The following is a 20,161-nucleotide window of genomic DNA, read 5'->3' on the forward strand; positions in this document are numbered from 1 at the left end:
AATTTTTTCATTTTCTGAAAAATTATGACAAAAAAAATACAACTTCAAAAAATTCTCTATGCTTCTTATGAAGTACGTCGGACTGTCTACTTTGCAAAAAGGGGTCATTTGGGGGATATCTGTACTGTTCTGACATTCTTGGACCTCAAGAAATTAGATTGGCTGTCAGTACTTCAGGACTGATCAATATTCAGATATATCCCATAGTTTGTGAACTCTATAACTTTCCTAAAAACTAAAAAATACAACCTAATTTGGGGTATTTTCACCAAAGACATGTAGCAGAATACATTTTGGCCTAAATTTATGAAGAACAATTATATATTTGCAAACTTTTATAACAGAAACAAAGAAAAACGTGTTTTTTTTTTCAAAATTTTTGGTCTTTTTTTGTTAATTTAGCAAAAAAAAAAAAACCCCAGTGGTGATTAAATACCACCAAAAGAAAGCTCTAGTTGTGTGAAAAAAATGATAAAATTTTAGTTTGGGTACAATGTTGTATGACCGCGCAATTGTCATTTAAAGTGTGAGAGCGCTGAAACCTGAAAAATGGCCTGGGCAGGAAGGGGGTAAAAGTGCCCGGGATGGAAGAGGTTAAGTGTAGGGACAGAGGAATTTAGGTGCTTTCTGGATTTCCAGCAGGATGGAGAGGTTTTGGGGTTTTTTTGCACTTATAAAACAGGTACAACAAAAGACATTCAAAGGTATATTTAACAGACTATATGAAACCAGATAGGAAAAGCTTATGGTTAACATTTATATAGACTTTAGGTTCTTCCTAGCACAATTTTTTTAAGTAAATACATGTAGAATGCAGTATAACCCCATATTTATACAATATCTTTGAAGCATTAAAAGAAACGTACTGAAAATGTTTTTGACTGACCTAAATCCACCTTCACTTTATCACAATTTTTTCAGCATGTTACAAATTTGCTTTCTTACTTGATTCCCAATCAGCACATAGATAATTGGATTTAGGCAGCTGTTGGTAGCCGCTATGCTGGAGAGAAGCGGAAAATACATAATAGTTTTGTACATCAGCGTAAACTTTGCAGAATAAGCAGAAGCCAAGAAAATGATCTGCCCTAAGACCAGCGGTGTCCGTGAACAGAAGAACGCCATGATCGTCACAATGACCACTCTGAACAGTCTGGAAGATGGTCCCGACTGAGAATTTTTTACCGTAATAGCAATGACTAGATTGGTGAGAAGGATAACGCAGAGTGGGATGAAATAGCCAATGACAAACAGAGAAATTAAAAGACCAGTTGTTAAGGAAGACATGTTATTCCATATATTGTCATGGCCTTCACCTCCCATATTTTCTTGACATTCTTCCCGTTGCATACTCTTCATCATTTCTGTACCATTGACATTCAAGTCACTATGGATATAAGCAAAATTGCTGAGGTCATCGGAGAGTAGCGTGCATTGTATGCTTTCACCATGATCATATACATCACTGTAAACAAAGGCAGGAATGCTGGACACAGTTGCTGTTAGCCAAACGAGGGTGCAGACAGAGTAACAAATCTTCTTGGAAAGGAACTTCATGTGCCATATTGGTTTGGCGACGCTCAAAGCACGATCGATGTTGAGTGCAATGAGGATGTAAATGCTGGCGTACATGTTCACAAAGGTAAAGAAATGATAGCATTTACACATAAACATTCCATAGGACCAGTGTGCCTTTAGTACCGAAACTGCGTTGAATGGCAAGAAGAGGTTAAAAGTGAAATCAGCAACCGCCAAGTTCAAGAACCATATTTTGGATTTGGAATTTTTCATTAAAGACAAGGTAACAGCAATCACGGTAGCATTGCCCAATATTCCGATTAAACAGGTGAGTATAGACAGCAGGAAGCTGGCATACTGGATAGCAGTTGGGTTAACTGGACTAGGAGAGAGGGCTTCAAACTCAGGATCATTGAAGATATCCCAGAATAGGGTACAAAGCTTTTCATGCAGCTCATCCATTGCTAGAATCTGAAAGACAAAAAGACAGACAATTATGACATTCTAGCAGATAACAATTTAAAGCCCCACTCCTGGAAAAAAACATTTTTTACCATCTCTCCCTTCAACCCACCTCAACCCAAATTATTCTAACTTGACACCTTGGTGCTAGAATACCATAGAGAACCTGGCCATATATTCCTCAAACATTACTGGCTACTGTGCAACCCGGACTGTATATTGACTTTGTTTCAGCCCTCTTCAGATCGTTACTGTGTGATAAAGGGTGCAAATGCCTAGTGCATTATTGAAGGCACTTTAATAAAGGTAAAAGATAAAAACATACTTAAAAACAACATAAAAAAACGCGTGTCATAAATCCAGACCCAGATGCCAGCCCTTGAACCCCACAGGTCTGGACAGATGACATCCACAGCTGAAGAGTTCCAGGGATTAAGCCCCCTTCCTCAGAGGTAGAGCTGGTATGACCCTTTCCTCCCCTGAATCCCACATTCTGGTATCACACCGCTGCTGTGGGGGAACCAATGATTCAGCGCTGTTATGTTCCCCCTAAACTGCCAGTTCTCTCCGCTCTGCCTTTTCCTTGATCCTGAGAGGACCCTACTATACCCTATCCAATAGCAAGTGTCCTTGTCAAGCAGGAAATCGAGTGGGACCCAACCCATAAACAGAGGAGGACAAGGCTTGGGGCTGGAGCATCAACTGACCGCAGCTACAGGCATGTAAATGGGGGCTTTTAGACAGGTTGTTGTTTTATTTAGGTAATTAGTCAGAGGTTGGTGGGTGGGAGGATTTTATCCTGGAGTGGGTCTTTAAATGCTTATGCTGCAGTTCCAGAACCAAAGGCATTATGGGCCACTCTACACACACCCTAACTAAGCAATAACATCTGTACATTTTAAAACCTACCACAAACCTGGGTAATTGAAGCTCAGCATATAATAAAATTAAAGCAGAGGCTTGTTTCAGAAAAAAATCTGTCAAGCCGTCACAGGCAAATAAATGTAAATGCAAATATTGGCTTGGTATGGTCAGGCTTGTCCCTGCCTCCTTCCACCTTCTGAGTGTCTCCATTTTTCCTTAGTATGATGGTAGGCATCACTGGTCAACTGATTTGTGAACAGGGAAAGAAGGCCAAGTTTGATTTTTATAGAAAAAGATTTTAAAAGCAAGGTATGGGCTTTTTTTCCCCCCAATTATACTTACCTAGGTTGATGCCGCATTGCTCTGTAGCTGCATCTGTTCCCCGCTGGCTCTAAGTGTGAAAAGTCAGGGATCACATGACCACCGATCACTGAGTTCTCACAGCCGCTCTGAGCAGATCGCTGGGTTGTGGTGCTCCCACCCCTCCTCAGTGCTCACTGGAGTGCTGGGTTGTGGAGGGGGAGGGAGTGGCTGGCTCAGGCTGAGCCAGTTGCTGCTCCAGACTCTGGGGTGGATCCCGACTTTAAAGTCAGGATCCTTCCCCAGCCTGGACTGGCTGAGTGAAATCACCTGAAAACAGGTCACAGGAGTGCAGAAAGAACTGCACTCCTGTGATCCACAGGAGTACAGCCAAAAAAGCTCCTTTAAATATAATTTTAGCTGGATCTACTGGTTGTTTTACCATACTTTTTCACTAAAGATGACTTCTGCATTTTTGTATCATTTTGCAATGTATGCCTTTTTCATAGGCTTACTTTAACCACCTCAATGTGTATCCTTAAGTGTCTTTACAATTATTCAAGATTCTTTAAATTCTTAATAAAATGCCATCTTCCTCTTCTTCTTTAATCCTCAAAAATATATCACCTAGAGAGCACACATAGTGCATTACCTATGCCATACCATATAAATCCAACTTAAATACACTCGCAAAAAGGTGCTCAAAGCATGCAAAAAATCTACCACGTGTTATTCCACATGTGATATCCGTAACTCCTACTCTTACCCTCTGGGTATGAATAACTTCCTCAAATGTATTTCAAACTCCCATGTTCTTGCTTCCAAATCCCTTCTTCTGAATACCCGTTCCTTTCAAAATTTAAATTGTATATTGTGTAGTATTATCAACAAATTATATTGTGCCACTCAGTGCTCCTATGGTATCAAACCAATAACCACCAATACGTGGTGGTAAAGAAACTTAAGGATACACATTGAGGACATTGATTTCATTGGACGCTGAGAAATATTCTTAATTTTAGACATCCTGGGTAGGAAGGGGTCTTGGCCACCAAGGGTTGGGTGATCTAGATTGTATTGTGTGGTCAAAGTTGGTTTGTACTGTATAGCTTACTTTAAGCACCACCCGTCTGTAATATTTATCATTACCTGGATAAAATATCAGGTTTCAGTGCTGTGATAGTATGAATGACAATTACTCCATCATGCAACACTCTACCCAATTTAATGTTATATCATTTAATTTTTATACAGAGCTTTCATTAGTGGTATTTAATTACCACTGAGCTATACATTTTTTTTACTATGTAAAGTACAATTTACCAACTTTTTTCAAAAAACCAAGTAAAATGTCAAGTCCGTATGAAAAACCTCAGAATAACTCCTTTTTTGGAAGGTAGACACCCCAAGGAGTTCTCATTTTTGGCACAATTTTGCAAGAATTAAGAAACATGCTGGTATTGAAGTGAATAGAACATGTACCTTGGTAATGGTGCACTACAGCAGCACTACCCGCACAGATGTGAACCTAGCCTTACAGCTTACTACTCAATAGAATTGGCAAGTGCTTAACCTTTGCTGTGTGGGGTGGACCTTCTAAAATGTTTTTTTTTAATTCTGAGAATTCAAAATTTAAATCCACATTTTTTTTCTGGAGCTTCACTTTAAATTTCTTTTTTTTAATATGTGTCTGTAGAAGTGTCTTGGAATTTATCTCATTGCACCTGTTCATAGTAATAGGACACATCAGCAATAGGGTTTCCCTCAAAGGATCATTTGTATCTGTAAGACTTATAAATGCATCTAATCTTTATCATATTAAATAATTGCTTCTGAATTCAAGTATCACCGGTTTTAGCAATAACTTAAGACTTAAAGCGGAGCTCCACCCAAAAGGGGAAGTTTTGTTTTATGTCTTTGTCCCCATTCCCCATTAAGGATTGGCACCTTTGGGGAGCGGGGGTGGAGTGGGTACCCAAATTTGACAGGTACCCACTCCCACTTCCGCTGCGAGCACCTAAGGCGATCGGAAGCAGAAGTTGTCCTCCCCCCCTCCCTCCCTGTAGTCTTCTGGGACACGTGACAGGTCCCAGAAGACTATGGGGCCATTCACAAAGTGCAGCGCTTCTCGCACATGCGCAGTGGGCACCCATCTGTGAATCCGCAAGCTATCACAGCCGGGTGCCCACACTGAAGATGCCAGTGCCAGGAAGAGAAGACGGCTGGTGAAACCAGCGGTGGTGAGGACACCGCTGGACCGAGGGACAGGTAAGTGGCTGTATTTTAAAAGTCGTCAGCTACAGATGTGTAGCTGCTGACTTTTATTTGCAGCTTGAACTCCGCTTTAAGCTGTGAAGGGCAGGTGCAGACCAGGACGGAACCCACTCACACTCCTGTAGCAGATGATGCAAGTTTAAAAAGGAGGGTCCCACACTGCTGGTAGAACACCAGAGGAGGGCTGGAGTCAGTTGACAGAGTCTGCCAAATGCTGAGACCATGGGAGGTGGAGAAGAAGGGGTACTGTGGGTGCATGATCTGAAGGAGGAGTTCTGTCCTCCTCCTTGCTGCCACCTGCTGAGAGGAGGGGGGCAGAAATTAGCCTTTCCGCGGCTGCACGGAGAAGTGCAGGATCTGGCAGAGGAGTTCTGTCCTCCTCCTCTCTGTGGCCAACTGCTAGTGGAGGCGGAGATGAGGAGGATGCCACAGCTGCAGTAGAGGTACAAGGGCCACATGAAATGGCCTGGCAGGCTGGAATCAGCCTTTGGACATTGTGTTTGACATATGTGATCTATGTGATATATTAGGAAGTGTTTGATGTAGGGTGGGCTCTCTGGGATAGATGATGTTTCTTTAGGTTGTTAAAAGGGAACTCCACTTAAAAAGGGAAGTACTGCTCATTCTCTCCCTCTCCCCAGCCTGTAACTGAGTTGTTAGTTTTTTTTGGGGGGGGGGTTATCAAATGTTTGTTGAGGCCCACTTCTGCAATCCTTTCCTAGGCTAGTATGACATGTTTGCCACACCCTCTCCCAACCTGCAGCCTCCTTAAAAGATCCAAGAAAGCTACAGGACCAGTCTCCCTGCACCATGCGATATCAAGCATGTGCATTGGGGAGCTGGCTGCAATTCATTAACTCCAAATCCAAGATGGTGGTGCTGGGGATCTGCAGTTGTCAAAAAAATCGGCTGCTGGAAGATATCACTGAGCTTCATGATGTTCAAGTCAGCAGCTGCAGTATTTGTATCTGCTGACTTTTAATTAAAAAAAAAAAAATTAGTGAATTTCCTCCTTTAATGAGATTACTGTAATTTGACGTTGTATTATTTTGATGTTTTAATAATACACTTTATGGCGATCATAAATTATTTGTGTGAGTGGAAAAAAAAAATGTTTTTGTTTGTAATTGCCAAGGGAGAGATTGTTGATGGCTTTTATTTCAAACCACACTTCAGCAATAAGGAAACAGCATTCTCAGCCTGCCTGATCCCAAACAGCCTTAGCTGCTTTCCTGTTGATGTGGTAGTTTGTGCCCTGCATCTCCCAACCACTGCTCCACCTGCCTGGAGTTTGCATGTTCTCCCTGTGCCTGCGTGGGTTTCCTCTGGGTACTCCGGTTTCTTCCCTCACTCCAAAAGATCTTGTCTAAATTGGCCCTAGTATGTGTATGTATGAATGTAAGTTAGGGGCCTTAGATTGTACGCCCCTTGAGGGTTAGGGACTGATGTGAATGCACAATATATATGTAAAGTGCTGCGTAAATTAGTGGCACTATATAAGGACCTGAAATAAATAAAAAAAGAAATAAATATGCATACATATGCCTCAATGGCGGCAGATGGTTATGTGCTGAAAGCAAACTCCTAGCACACTGACCGAGCTGTCACCAGCAGCTCTTGTTCAAAGCTTCTGATCGGGAACCCGCAGAATGGGCTACCGATCATGTGACCGCTGTGAAAGCCAATCACAGCAGTCACATGATGTGGAGAATGCCTCCCAGGCATTAAAGTGGAACTAAAGGGGTTAATACCTACCTTTCCAATGGCCCTTCGCTGACATCTTCTCCTGTGTTCCCGTTTTCTGCTGTCTTCATGGCCCTTCGCTGACATCACTCCTGTGCATGCACAGGAGGCCATTGTCCCGGCAAACAGAGACCGACCCTGCACTGTAAGATGAGCTGCACATGCACAGTTCAGTTTACAATGCCGGAGAAGACAGCGAGCCAGCAGGTAGGGGCATTTTTTTTGCAGAAGAGACAGTGTATGTCTCTTCTGCAATAAAACCTGCCTGCTCACTGTTTTTTATATCAGGACTTTAGTTCCACTTTAAAGCCTTCGTGAAAGGTTGCTGGGAGTTGGCATTAAGGGGTTAATAAAGTAATTGCATGCTTGACAGATTGGCCACTAGCTGCGCTAAAACAACCGGAGGGACTGGTGGAGAATCTAGCCTTGACGCAGGCAACCTGTAAAAGTCTATGGCTGTCTGAGGATGGACGGAGCTGAATGCTGAACCAAGTGGCACCAGCCTTTAGGGCCCTGTGCATTCAGGGACCAATGTACAGGTAGTTTTTCCATGTTCTTTCTTCCTTCCACCAGACCAATCATAAAAAAGCAGACATGGCAGCCAATTTCAAAATTGCACTGCACCTTTATGCACTTTATGTAATTGACACTATACTTTGTACTTTAAAAATACAGAAAATCCAATAAAACTGTTGAAAGGAAAATTGCACTGCACCGAAACTCACTGCATTTGCCAATGTGTGGGGATACCATTAAGAATTGATGACACTCCTGCTTGTCTGCTAAAGAGCAGTGCTTTTGTCTGCATGTCAGGAATGTGCGCAGTGTTCAGTACCATGCAATAATGTGAACCAAGCATTAGATTGGGTTCCTCAAAACTTTTCAAAGGTGCCTTGATTGCAAAAAAAGGTGAGAAACACAGTTTAACATCATGTGGCTGGGAAAAAAACTTTCTGTATCACTCTATGTAGGTAAATCAGTAAACTCTGAGGGCCTGGGCTGGCAGGGCAGGAGCCCTCTGAGTTTCTGGTTTCACCTACACAGGGTGACAGGAAAGCTCTTTTCCCCAGGGGCAATAATGCAAACCTAAAATTGTAGCTCTGTCAAAGGGGAACAAAGTATGGGAACACACAATTATGAAATACTAATGACAACTTGATAGTTTACAACAGCCAACCTCAACAGGGGTACTAGGGGTTGACCTTCCATCTGATGGTACCTACATAGTTCTGGGGTCAACGCCACTTGGCAGAGCCAGCTGCGTGAAGCCAGTGATCTCTTTAGTTGTCTTTAAAGGTTGCATTCTGACCACTACTTTAAGGGGGGCATTCATCTCACTAATCACCAATTTATGGGACATTTTACCCATTGACTAAACATGAATTTGTTTAAGCAGGGGTTCCTTGAGACCTGGAAGTTATTTCAAGGGCTCCTCTGGTGTAAAAAGGTTGAGAAAGGCTGGTATAGATTATCAAATTAAATAACACGTTTTTAATTTACAATTATTGCTTTTTGATGTTATCATTTTAGAACTGGTACCTCTTGGTGTAGAAGCATGAACCTTCAGTACAAATACTGTAGTACTGGAGGTAAGTAGTCATTTTGCAGGTAGGTTTAGTTTTAAGTTTGAGGTGACGTGAAGGCAGGATTAGATCTTGGGTTACACAAGTGCTATGTTATGTTATAATCAAAGCTTGCTTGGTGCACCTGTGAATTTAGTGGGCATTATTGACAGACCCTTCAACATGACCCATTTCATTAGGCAAAGAACACTGCCCTTGAACGCCTCTTCACTTTTCTGATCGCACTTACAAGACATTCAAGCAAACCTTCAACAAGAGCACGTTTTGAAGATCACGTTAAAGGGTCTGACATCTAGGCAGGTTCTTGCATTTTTGGTGTGAATATGTCTTTTTCTTGAGTTAATTCAACATAGCTGTGCAGCTGATTAAAGTGTGTAAAATGCAGTCTACAGCTGGTCATTAAGGACTGGAGTTAACAGGGATCACTCTTCTCAGTCAACCTTCAGACAAAAATTTGGGAGAGAAAAAACAACCCACCCGCCTCCAAAAAAAAAACATTCTCAATGGAACACTTGGTCTGTTTCTGCTGTCACTCCATAAATCCTAAGAATGTAAAGCCCCCACTTTTAGTAACTAATTCACAACCCAACTTTTTAAAAGAGGAAATCTATTACCTTATTATGCAGAGATGGACAACCAGACCTGATGCTCGTTAAGGTGTTATTCGTGTAACCTCTCTCACACACATTGACTTGGTTCACAAGACAACTCACAGAATTAATGGAATGGCACTTTGATTGTTAAGTGTTTTAAGGCTATCTGGAAGAGAATGTGATTTGTAGCCACTGTTAAAATGTATTGGTGAGGAAGGCATATTTTATTTATGATCAAATAATTCTTGTAAAGTGCTTTCACACTGGAATTCAGTGTTGGCTTATGTATGTAATACTGTGTATATAATAGGTTCTCAGATGTATGAATGTCACTGAAGAGCTATACATTTTCTGTTATGTAGTGAAATATATATATTTTGTACAGATGCACAGTATACTGTCTTCACTAGAATGGCACATTGTTATATAAACCAGTAAATATACAGTTGTGCTCAAAAGTTTGCATACCCTGGCATAAATTGTGAAATTTTGGCATTGATATTGAAAATATGACTGATCATGACAAAAAATGTTCTTTTATTGAAGGATGATGATCATATGAAGCCATTTGTTATCAAGTAGTTGTTTGGCTCCTTTTTAAATCATAATGATAACAGAAATCACCGAAATGGCCATGATCAAAAGTTTCCCTCCCCTGGAATGTTTGGCCTTGGTACAAACACACAAGGTGACAGACACGGGTAAAAAGCCAATTAGAGGTTAATATCCCACATCTGTGGCTTTTTAAATTGCAATTAGTATCAGTGTATAAATAGTCAATGAGTTTGTTAGCTCTTACGTGGAAGCACTGACTAGGCTAGATATGGAGCCATGGGGATCAGAAAGTCCTGCGTAACAAGGCAATGGAGCTTTACAAAGATGGAAAAGGACATAAAAAGATGCCCAAAGCCTAGAATATGCCAATCAGTACTGTTAAATCGCCTATTAAGAAGTGGAAAGTTTGGGGATCTCTTGATACCAAGCCAAGGTCAGGTAGACCAAGAAAGATTGCAGCCACAACTGACAGAAGAATTGTCTGGGATTCAAAGAAAAACCCACAGGCAACCTCAAAAGAAATACAGGCTGCTCTAGAAAAAGATGGTGTGGTTGTTTTTAAGGAGTACAATACAGTGATACTTGAACAAAAATTAACTGGCCAAGGTGCCAGAAAGAAGTTTTTACTGCACCAAAGACTGAGGCTCCGTTCACATCTGGGGATTATGAATCAATGGCAGAATCGCTGTGATTCTGCCCTCGATTTCAAAACGCTCTGCTACAGAGACAAATCACACAACACGAATTTCAGATGTCAATCATTTTAATGGTACCTCCTTTTTGGGTGACAAGCTTCCCGTGATGCCATTTGTCACAATTGCAGCACGATTTATTGCGTGTCAGTCGCTGCAGAACTGCACCGCGTTTTTAGGTGCCATTAAAATAGATGGCATCTGAAATGTCCATTGTGCGATTTTTCTCTGCAGCAGAGTGCTTTGAAATCAAGGACAGAATCACAGCAATTTTTTGATTCAAACTACCAGGGTGTGAATGGAGCCTGAGTTCACTGTTAGTTATTGGAATTGATTGGTGTTGTTACAGAGCAAGGCCCTGTTACTGTGAAAATGGAAGTAGAACTGACAAATATATGCTGAGTGCAGGGCTCTGGAATTTCAATTCAGAGAGGAGAAAACTGATCTTTTGGTTTTCTCTGGGTTTTGATATTCCCAGATTGGGTTCCAAAGTATGAAAAGCTTGGGGAAGGAAGAAGTCTCCAACCCATTGTCCAGGTCTTGCTAAAAACCAGCAGACTGTGTGTGAATGTGTGTCTTTATAATACCAGGCTTAGGCATAGCTCAGGGCTACCGTTAGTAGACAGGTTTGCTTTGCTCAGGAGGCAATACTCCATACTAGAGACAGGAGGTTCCTTGTCCAGAAGGCTGAGAGAGTCGAGATGGCTAAGTGAGTCTGGAGGACTGAGACAGTTGAGATGAATAAGTGAGGACAAATTTAACCAAGAGGTCTCAGCAGACTGAGAGAGCCTAGGGTGTCAGGAGATCCCCTAACAAGAGGCCAGGGATTGGGCTCTGCAGCAGGGTGCTGTGACTAGAAAAGACTGAGAGAACCCGAGGAACTGAGAGAACCCGAAGAACTGAGAGAGGGACACACAAACAGAGAGGTGTGAGACAGTCTGAGGAACCAGCCAACCAGGCCAAAATCTAAGGCCAAGCTAGCAAGGGTGTTGAAGAGAGGAAGCCAGGTGGCTTGGTATTATGTTTACAGTTCATGTTTTAATGGTGGAAAAGCCCTACGTGAGCAACTACCTTATGCTGGACTTTAGTTTAACCACATTGGTACTAGAGCAATTTTTGTCATTTTCTGCATTTGTGGCCATAAAATTACTTAAACTCCAGAAACATTATATATTTTATGAAAACAGAGACCCTGTAGAATAAAAAAAATGGTACTTGCAATTTTTAAAACTATTTTTGTTTATCAAGTGCAAATTTTCTGGAAAAATTTAATTAAAATTAAATTTTAGTGCAAACGCACATAATATAATACCCACATTTTTAGGTAAATATAAAAGATGGGCTTGCATTGAATAAATAAATACCCAACATGCCAAGTCTTAAAATTGCGAGTTCCCATGATATTGTAAAAAAAGTTACCCAAAAATCTCCAAAGACAACACTTTAAAAGTCTTTACAGCTTTTCAGTTTAGAGCTAAATGTGAGCTCAGGTTCTAGAATGATTGCTCTCAATCCAATATTCATGGCAATATGTCACATGTGTAGTACAATTACGGTCTACATACACGTGCAAACCCTGGGCTTGCATTTGCATCTTTGAGTGTGTATAGCCCGGTGCTGTGGCTAAGTGTCTGCCCACTCACCCTCTCCCCACCAGTTCAACGTAGACATTAGGCTGGGTAAGGGGTGCTGCTGGGCCAGCTCCTCTTATCTACTGCTGCCTTTCTCCCCCTTGCCAGATGTACTGTACTGTCAACGAGACACATAAGAGGGGTCTGTTTGGATTTTCTAATTCTCCTCCTCAGCCTTTCCACCCACTGCTATCTCCTGCTGTGTAAGCAGATGGCTGTGTCTGCAGGTTTATCCTCTCACCCAGAGATTTAGTGCAGCACAGCTTAGGAGCGGGATAAACCCTGACTCCTGTTCTCTCTCCATCCTGGCAGTGCAGATTTGAATCCAATCAGAAGGCAGAAAAGAAGGAGCCAATGGGAGCATCAGTAATGACTCATTGTGTGGGCACCATGGATGATGGGAATTGTAGTTCTTAAAGGGATGTTTCACCACCCTTGTCAAATGAGGGCTAACAAGTTCTTGACTTCAGCTCCCATAGATCCCTGATAGTGGAAGATTTGGAGCTTCACCGTTTTTCTGGGCAAATCTGCTGAGAAGGGGTCAGTTTTAGAGAGGAGAGCAAAGGATATAGGCCTACTGTAGGGGTCTGTATTACACATCCACGGGACCAAAACCATAAAGAGGAGCTATCATAAGACAAGGAGTGCAGTGCTACATGAAATATTGAACCAAATAAACTTATGTCACAAAGATAGAAGCAAGAGAAATTAGTCCACTATGGTATCATAATCTGAATTCCTCCGTCCACAATGAGATTTCTGACACTGTAGGTATAATCCGGTTTTCTGTTGTGGTGATATGAATAGATTGCCTACTCACCAGAAACACAATGTTAATGCGCATATCTGGATCACATGCATCCTGGTGTCCCGGATGAAGACAGCCTGGTGGTAGGATCCTCTGGTGGTCCCTCAAAGATGTGTGAGAAGGATACCGGTCTGGTCTCAAAGTGCTTACTCCTCAGGTCTGCAGCAATGCCTGAAATACGGGGGCTGAGGTGTGGAGGCTCAGTGCCAGGTATGGAGAATGAAGGTGCTCATAGTGTAGTATTTATAAACTATGAATTTATTGTAGTAAAATGAGAGCAATGCCATACATACATAAATGACTGCATATGATAAAAGGCTGCTGTGAGCAACAGTAAAAGCACCCAAAAAGCACTAACCAGTACACATCCAATGTGGGCCACCCGACCTCCTGATCCAGCGGCGTGATGTCAAGGCGTGCAAGGGCTCCTCCTAGATGCGTTTCGTGTAAACACATGTCTGCAGTAGGGGTGATGCCAGATTTTACCAGAAAGGTTTTGTGGTTCCTTTTAGTGCATTGGTCGCTTTCAGATTCCGCTCACTAACTTACATATACTAATGTAGAGGAGCTAATGGACCTTCTTCTGTGCCTGTCCATCTACACCAGAGAGAGAGAGGATGGATCTGCTTCTGAGCCTGCTAAGCTCCCCAGAGACTGAACGTCAGAGAGAGAATTGCTGTGCCTCCAGATTCTGCAATGACCACAGGAATCTGCAATTGTAAATGAACTAATTTCCTGCCAGGGGCTGAACTACACCTCTTAAACTCTTGCCATACACATTGCACGCTGCAAAGAGCGTTCTTACCCAGATGTTCATATACATCCACAACACTCTTAAAGGGGCAGTTGATGTGCACCATCTAAATAAGGGCCCCACCAAAAGCCGACCAACGTTAACTAACCAGATAATTTCAGCTGCTTTAAATGGGTACCCCATACCTTGGGAAAGCATACTCATACCGGCTGCGACGTTTATATGCAAAATGTATCCATTAGCGTTTAAGCTGACTTTGTGTGTTAACTTCTCAGTTAAAAAAGAAACTAAACAGATTTGTCTCCAGGGTGTGGAACCTGAAGGTGGATGCAGTGGATGCCCTGGTGGCACTGTGGGATCAGTAGCCCTGATATATGCCTTTCTTCTGAAACATTTACTTTTTGAGGTAAAGAAACACATGCATTCCAGTCATTTTCAAAGCTCCAGATTGGCCTTGGAGAGCGTGATTTGCTAGCCGACACTCCATGACCTCTGCCAAATCTGTCAGATCTGTTATCTCAAGGGCTGATCTTTCATCCTGATTTTTGAAGTATACACCATAGGATTGTAAAAGACGTGGGACACCTTTGGGTGCCTCAAGGGGCGTAGTAATGAGGCTTGCTACATTTACCACAATGAATAGTGGGTGTGGGCAAATTGCATTAACAGTGGGAGGGGCTTAAAGGGGTATGGTTAAATAAAACTGAACAGTTTCAGTAGAGCAGTGGACAGTGTCAGTAGGGCAGAGGTTGGTGTCTCTAGGGCAGTGGATGTTGTCAGGTTTTTTTTTTTGTTACTGATTTTTTTTAAATATAATTTTTTTCTACAATATTATTTTTTACAATTGTTAGGAGCCCTTGGGGGGCTTTGGTGAAATATAAGGGGTCTAAACAGACCCCTGATGTCTCACTTTTGACACAGAGAAAGGGACTAAGGACAGAGTTTCCCTGGTCCCCATCTCTAAATGACTAGGAAGCACTCTGGGCTGAGCAGCTTCCTGTTCCAGCTTCCATGTGAGTGGAACTAAACAGAGGATAACAAAAGATAAAATGTCTGATCTCTGATGCCTTCACTTTATCCAGTATCACTCACATTGTAAGAGAGAGAGAGAGACAGTGACCAAAGCATCTCATCTATTTGACAAGTAAAGCAGCACTTATCTTGGGTCTGTGGTGTCTGTGGCTGCAGTGATACCCGACATGCGGTGATAGGGTCTCCTCCCCTGCACCTCCTCTTCACGGTCAGCTAACCGCCCCCCTGAAAAATGCCGCCCTAGGCAAACGCCTTGTTTGTCTCATGGCAGATACGCCCCTGAGTATACTGTCTTCAAAAATTGCTTCTGCACTGGTTGCTAGTTGCTAGAACGGAATATTGCCTTATAAACCACAATCTATTTGGGCTCATCTGTCTATCATGTGACAGAGCTCAGGCCTGGTGTTTGTCAGCTACACTTGAGCACTGTCACATGGGAGGAAGTCACAGCCCACCAGCTGTCAAAATATCCAATTAGTGGCTGCGTCTGATTGGGTGCAACCACTGTTTGGCTGACATTTCTCTGCCTGACTTTTTCAATCAAAGGATGTCAGGCAGGAGGGGGATGACAGGACGACCCACTAAGCAAATTTCAGCCTGTTCATCACATGTGTTTTAACCTCCTTGGCGGTATGATTCTTTCCGATTTTTTTGTGCTGAAAGCGGTACATTTTTTTGCATGGAAATATGTAGTTTTTTATTGTAGGCTGTAATTTTTAGGAATAACTCACTGAAATCTGTCCGAACAAGAGTCTAGTAAACATCCTGGGTATGATAAAATTTGAAACACGAAATCATAAATTATAATTTAATAAATAATCATAAAAAATAATAATATAATTATAATAATACATTTAATTCAATAATATAAGCAAACCAAAAACACTGAAATTTGAAATACAGAGGCAAATTCGCACATCGCTGAACAAAGTCGCAAAATCGTTTTCAGTGTCTGATGACGAATTTCTCCACGAATCATTATCACTCAATTCTGCAAGTGGTTCTAATTTACTATCGCTGTTCTAAAACCGCTTTTGACGTAAAGGGGCGCTTTTTGGACGCCATGGACTTTTCTCAGTTTCCAGGCAGAAAGAACATTCAAAATGCAGGCAGGGCACAGGACAAAGCAGTAGGGACAAAATATACGTGAAATGCATTGAAACAGCAATGACAGCAAAAATGAAATTTTTTAAAAATTTCTAATTTCCCACCTGTTCCGGCGCCCATACGTCCCGACGTCACAGGGACCGGAACACAGAAGCCGGATGCCGGCATTGGCCGGAGGAGATGGCTGGGACGCTGCAGGGGACACATCACAGGATCGAAGGACAAGGTAAGTGCTGCAGGGAACCCCAGAGCAGCGCCGCATGGTAAGCCCGAGTGTAGCTCGGGGTTACCGCTCTTGGTATAGAAATTTTACCCCGAGCTACACTCGGGATTACCGCTAAGGAGGTTAATGAGTTGGTAGGGCCCCTTCACATAGACACTGTTACTTTGCCCTGCATTCATTGATAAATATCACAAAAGCAACTTTTCCAGATAATTGTATTTAGAATGCTTGTTGAGCACGTAGAATCTATTCAATTCAACTACTACAATATGTTACAACAAAAGGAATTAAATAAAATCACATGCATGATACTGACATTCTACTTCTCATACATCCCATGAAAAGAGGAATAGATACTACATAAAGAATCCCAACAAACCTGTGCGTTCACAGAAGCCACAGAGCTCTCTCGAAGGCCAGGGAACAAGTGTTTGGATTACAGATTAGATCTACCTTATATGGGAATCGAACTTGAGTAAAGTAGATAGCACAGTACAGGAACCGGGCTCAAAATACTAGAACTATATTTCATGCTGAAATTCCAGTGCATTCCTGTTAACACAGACATGATTCTCTAAAGCAGAGGCCTTCAAACCTTTCAGTACAAGGTCTTTAAACTTTTCAGGGTAAGGGCCACATCATATATTTTTTACAAAATTTTCATGAGCTGAAAAAAAATCGGTTTTATCAATTAACAAATCAGAACAACAGAAAACATTCCAAATAAACTTAGAACTCTTCAGAGTCTTCCCTTAAGTCTAGTAAGCACAATGAGAAAATTAGACGTAAAATACCACTTTTGAAACGATTGGTTGATAATCTCATCGTTTGTACACAGTTTTCAAGAGCCAATCATGACAGTTAATGCAAAATTATCCAAAGGGGCAAGCACAAAAATTGTTCTCGTACAACACCAGAACAAACGATTTTCATTTAATCGGTACAGTATTTGTCCAAAAAAAATCAACCGACCAAGACCCTGCATGCTCAAAAACAAAAGAATGCATTACAATACAATACAATACATTAACCAGGGGTGAGCAACTGTGGCCCTTCAGCTGTTGGTGAACTACAAGTCCCATCATGCCTCTGCCTTTGAGAGTCGTGCTTGTAACTGTCAGTTTTGCAATGCCTCATGGGACTTGTAGTTCTACAACAGCTCGAGGGCCACAGTTGCCCACCGCTGTATTAAACTATTTTCGAAGTTGTATTCTGTCGTACAAGAATTTTCGTAACTTTAGTAACCTCTTCATTTTCAATATGACACTAGGAAGCAAAAAATATGGACGATCATACGTCCGATATTCTCATCATGTGTACGAGGGTTTACATTAGAGTCCCCTTCAGAGCACCCTTACATCACAGTCCTCCCTACAACAAAGTCCCCATCAGAGTCCCCTCTTATATCAGATGGCTGGATAAAATCTTGAAGTAGGCCACATTTGGCCAGAAGAAGTTAGTTTGGAGACCACTGCTTTAAAATGAAACTGCCTAAATAAATAGTTGAAATATACACACAGACCACTTTATTTACCAAAATACTTGTAAATCTTATCAGCCAGTGCTGTTATTCACACGCCCCTACCACACTGCATAGCCAGGATGGTATCAGCACTATCAAAACACTGCAGCTCTGCAGCATTTTGTGTTCCAAGCCGCTTGATCAAGGTTTCTCAACCAGGGTTCCATGAAATACTAAGGTTCCTCCAGAGGCTGCTAGGGGTTCCTTGAGCAATGAGAAATTTCTGCCTCTCAGATAAGTTTCCACTGACTTCCATCGATCTTTTTAGCTTTCTGTAAGGGGGTAATTCTTCCCAATGATCACAAGTGTAAGGCGCATTCTTCCCACTGACCATCACACTAATGTATCATGAGTTGTAGATATAGTCATTTTAGCAGGGGTTCCATGAGACCAGAAAGTTATTTCAAGGGTTTTTTTGTTTTGAAAAGCTTGAGAAAGGCTGTTCTAGGCCTTGCACTGGGATATAAGAATTGCCACATTGATGGCTTTCCTAAATACTACCCTCTTTGGGGCAATGGCCTTTGAATGGCTTCTGAAGGTTACAGAAGCTCCTTTCGATTGTCCTGGACTTGTTCTTGTGCCAAAAAATGTTCCTTCACTCGCTTAATTTTTTTTAGACAAAGGAAAAAATAGGAAATGCAAAAAGTGAAAAATAAAACCGTTTAAGCAGCAGAACACAATAACATAAGGGAAAAAATATACAAACACTTAAAAGAATTAAAATAAATGGCCCCAAATATCAATAACAAAATACCCTCCAATTTTTCTAAGCATCTAAATGAAGTTTCATATACATATCAACGACAAGATTGGTAATTTTGCAGCAAAATCGGTTTTGCCAGAATCATGGATCCATTCTGCTTTGAAAACCTACCTACCTATAAAATAAAACCCTGGATAGATGTAGGAAATAGCTACAGTGGTGAAAATAATTATTATACAGGATTTATATAACGCCAATAGATTTCTCAGAGCTTTACAATACTACGGGAGACAATACAGCAACAATACAGTTCAATACAAGAGGGTTAGGGGGTCCTGCTCCTTGGAGCTTACAATCGAAGCTATTTGATCCCCTGCAAATTTTGTAAGTTTGCCCACTTACAAAGAAATGAAGGGTCTATAATTTTTATCATAGGTGTATTTTAAATGATAGAGACAGAATATCAACCAACAATCCACAAAAAACACATGATATAAATGTTATAACTTGAGTTGCAGTTCAGTGAGTAAAATAAGTATTTGATCCCCTACCAACCAACAATAATTCTGGCTCCCACAGACTGGCTATGTGCTCATGTGGTACACAAATTAGTCCTGTCAATTTAAGAAGGTACTCCTAATGACAACTCATTATGTGTATAAAATACACTTGTCAACAGATTCTTTCTTCTACTCAAACCTCACCACCATAGGCAAGACCAAAGAGCTATCAAAGGATGTCAGGGACAAGATTGTAGATCTGCACAAGGCTGGAATGGTCTACAAGACCATCAGCAAGAAGCTTGGTGAGAAGGAGACAACTGTTGGAGCGATTATTCAGAATGGAAGAAATACAAAATAACCATCAATTGCCCTTAGTCTGGAACTCTATGCAAGATTTCGCCTCATGGGGTATGATCATGAGAAAAGTGAGGGATCAGCCCAGAACTACACGGGAGGAGCTTGGGAATGATCTCAAGGAAGTTGGGACCACAGTCACCAAAGAAACCACTGGTAACACAATACGCCGCCATAGATTGAAATCCTGCAGTGCCCACAAGGTCCCCCAAGAAGAAGGCACATGTACAGACCCGTCTAAAGTTTGTCAATGAACATTTAAATGATTCAGAGAAGAACTGGCAGCAAGTGCTGGTTAGATGAGACCAAAACTGAGCTCTTTGGCATTAACTCAACTTGCCGTGTTTGGGGGAAGAACAATGCTGACTATGACCCTAAGAACACCATCCCTACAGTCAAGCAGAGGTGGAAACATTATGCTTTGGGGCTGTTTCTCTTCTAACGTTACAGGCTGTCTTTGCCACATTGAGGAGCCAATGGACGGGGCCATGTATTGTAAAATATTGGATGAGAACCTTCCTCCCTCAGCTGGAACACTGAAGATGGGTCCTCTAGCATGACAATGACCCAAAAAATTCCACCAAGGCAACAAAGGTGTGGCTCAAGAAGAAGCACGTTAAGGTCATGGAGTTGCCTAGCCAGTCTCCAGACCTTAATCCTACAGAAAATTTGAGATCTGTTAAAAAGAGTGGACCAAAATTCCTCCTGAGATGTGTGCAAACCTGGAAACCAACTACAGGAAATGTCTTACTTCTGAGCTTGCCAACAAGGGTTTCTCCACTAAGTACAAAATTATGTTTTGCTTGGGGATCAAATACTTATTTTACAAATTCTGCAGAGCATCAAAGAATATTTTTCCCCACTGTAATTTTATGAAGATCATACTGAATTAGGTACTGTTCTCTTAAAACAATTTCATCTTGAGATCTTGCATGCATTA

General features: G+C 41.6%; 1 protein-coding gene across 1 annotated transcript; it reads right to left on the reverse strand.

Moving 5' to 3' along the window:
• Positions 1–467: 467 nt before the first annotated feature.
• On the reverse strand, positions 468–2,020 carry LOC149473158 (chemerin-like receptor 1). Its single transcript, XM_089684305.1, has one exon. It carries the CDS (start codon positions 1,978–1,980, stop codon positions 907–909), a length of 1,074 nt encoding a protein of 357 aa, XP_089540431.1. The 5' UTR covers positions 1,981–2,020; the 3' UTR covers positions 468–906.
• Between the last annotated feature and the right edge of the window lie 18,141 nt (positions 2,021–20,161).

The sequence above is a fragment of the Staurois parvus genome, unplaced genomic scaffold (assembly GCF_062004578.1).
Source record: "Staurois parvus isolate SC_StPar_1 unplaced genomic scaffold, SC_StPar_1.0 ptg000018l, whole genome shotgun sequence".
NCBI classification, from domain to species: domain Eukaryota; kingdom Metazoa; phylum Chordata; class Amphibia; order Anura; family Ranidae; genus Staurois; species Staurois parvus.

Coding starts and splice junctions, on each gene's coding strand:
- LOC149473158 (XM_089684305.1), bottom strand. CDS start 1,980: ATGGATGAGCTGCATGAAAAGCTTTGTACCCTATTCTGGGATATCTTC.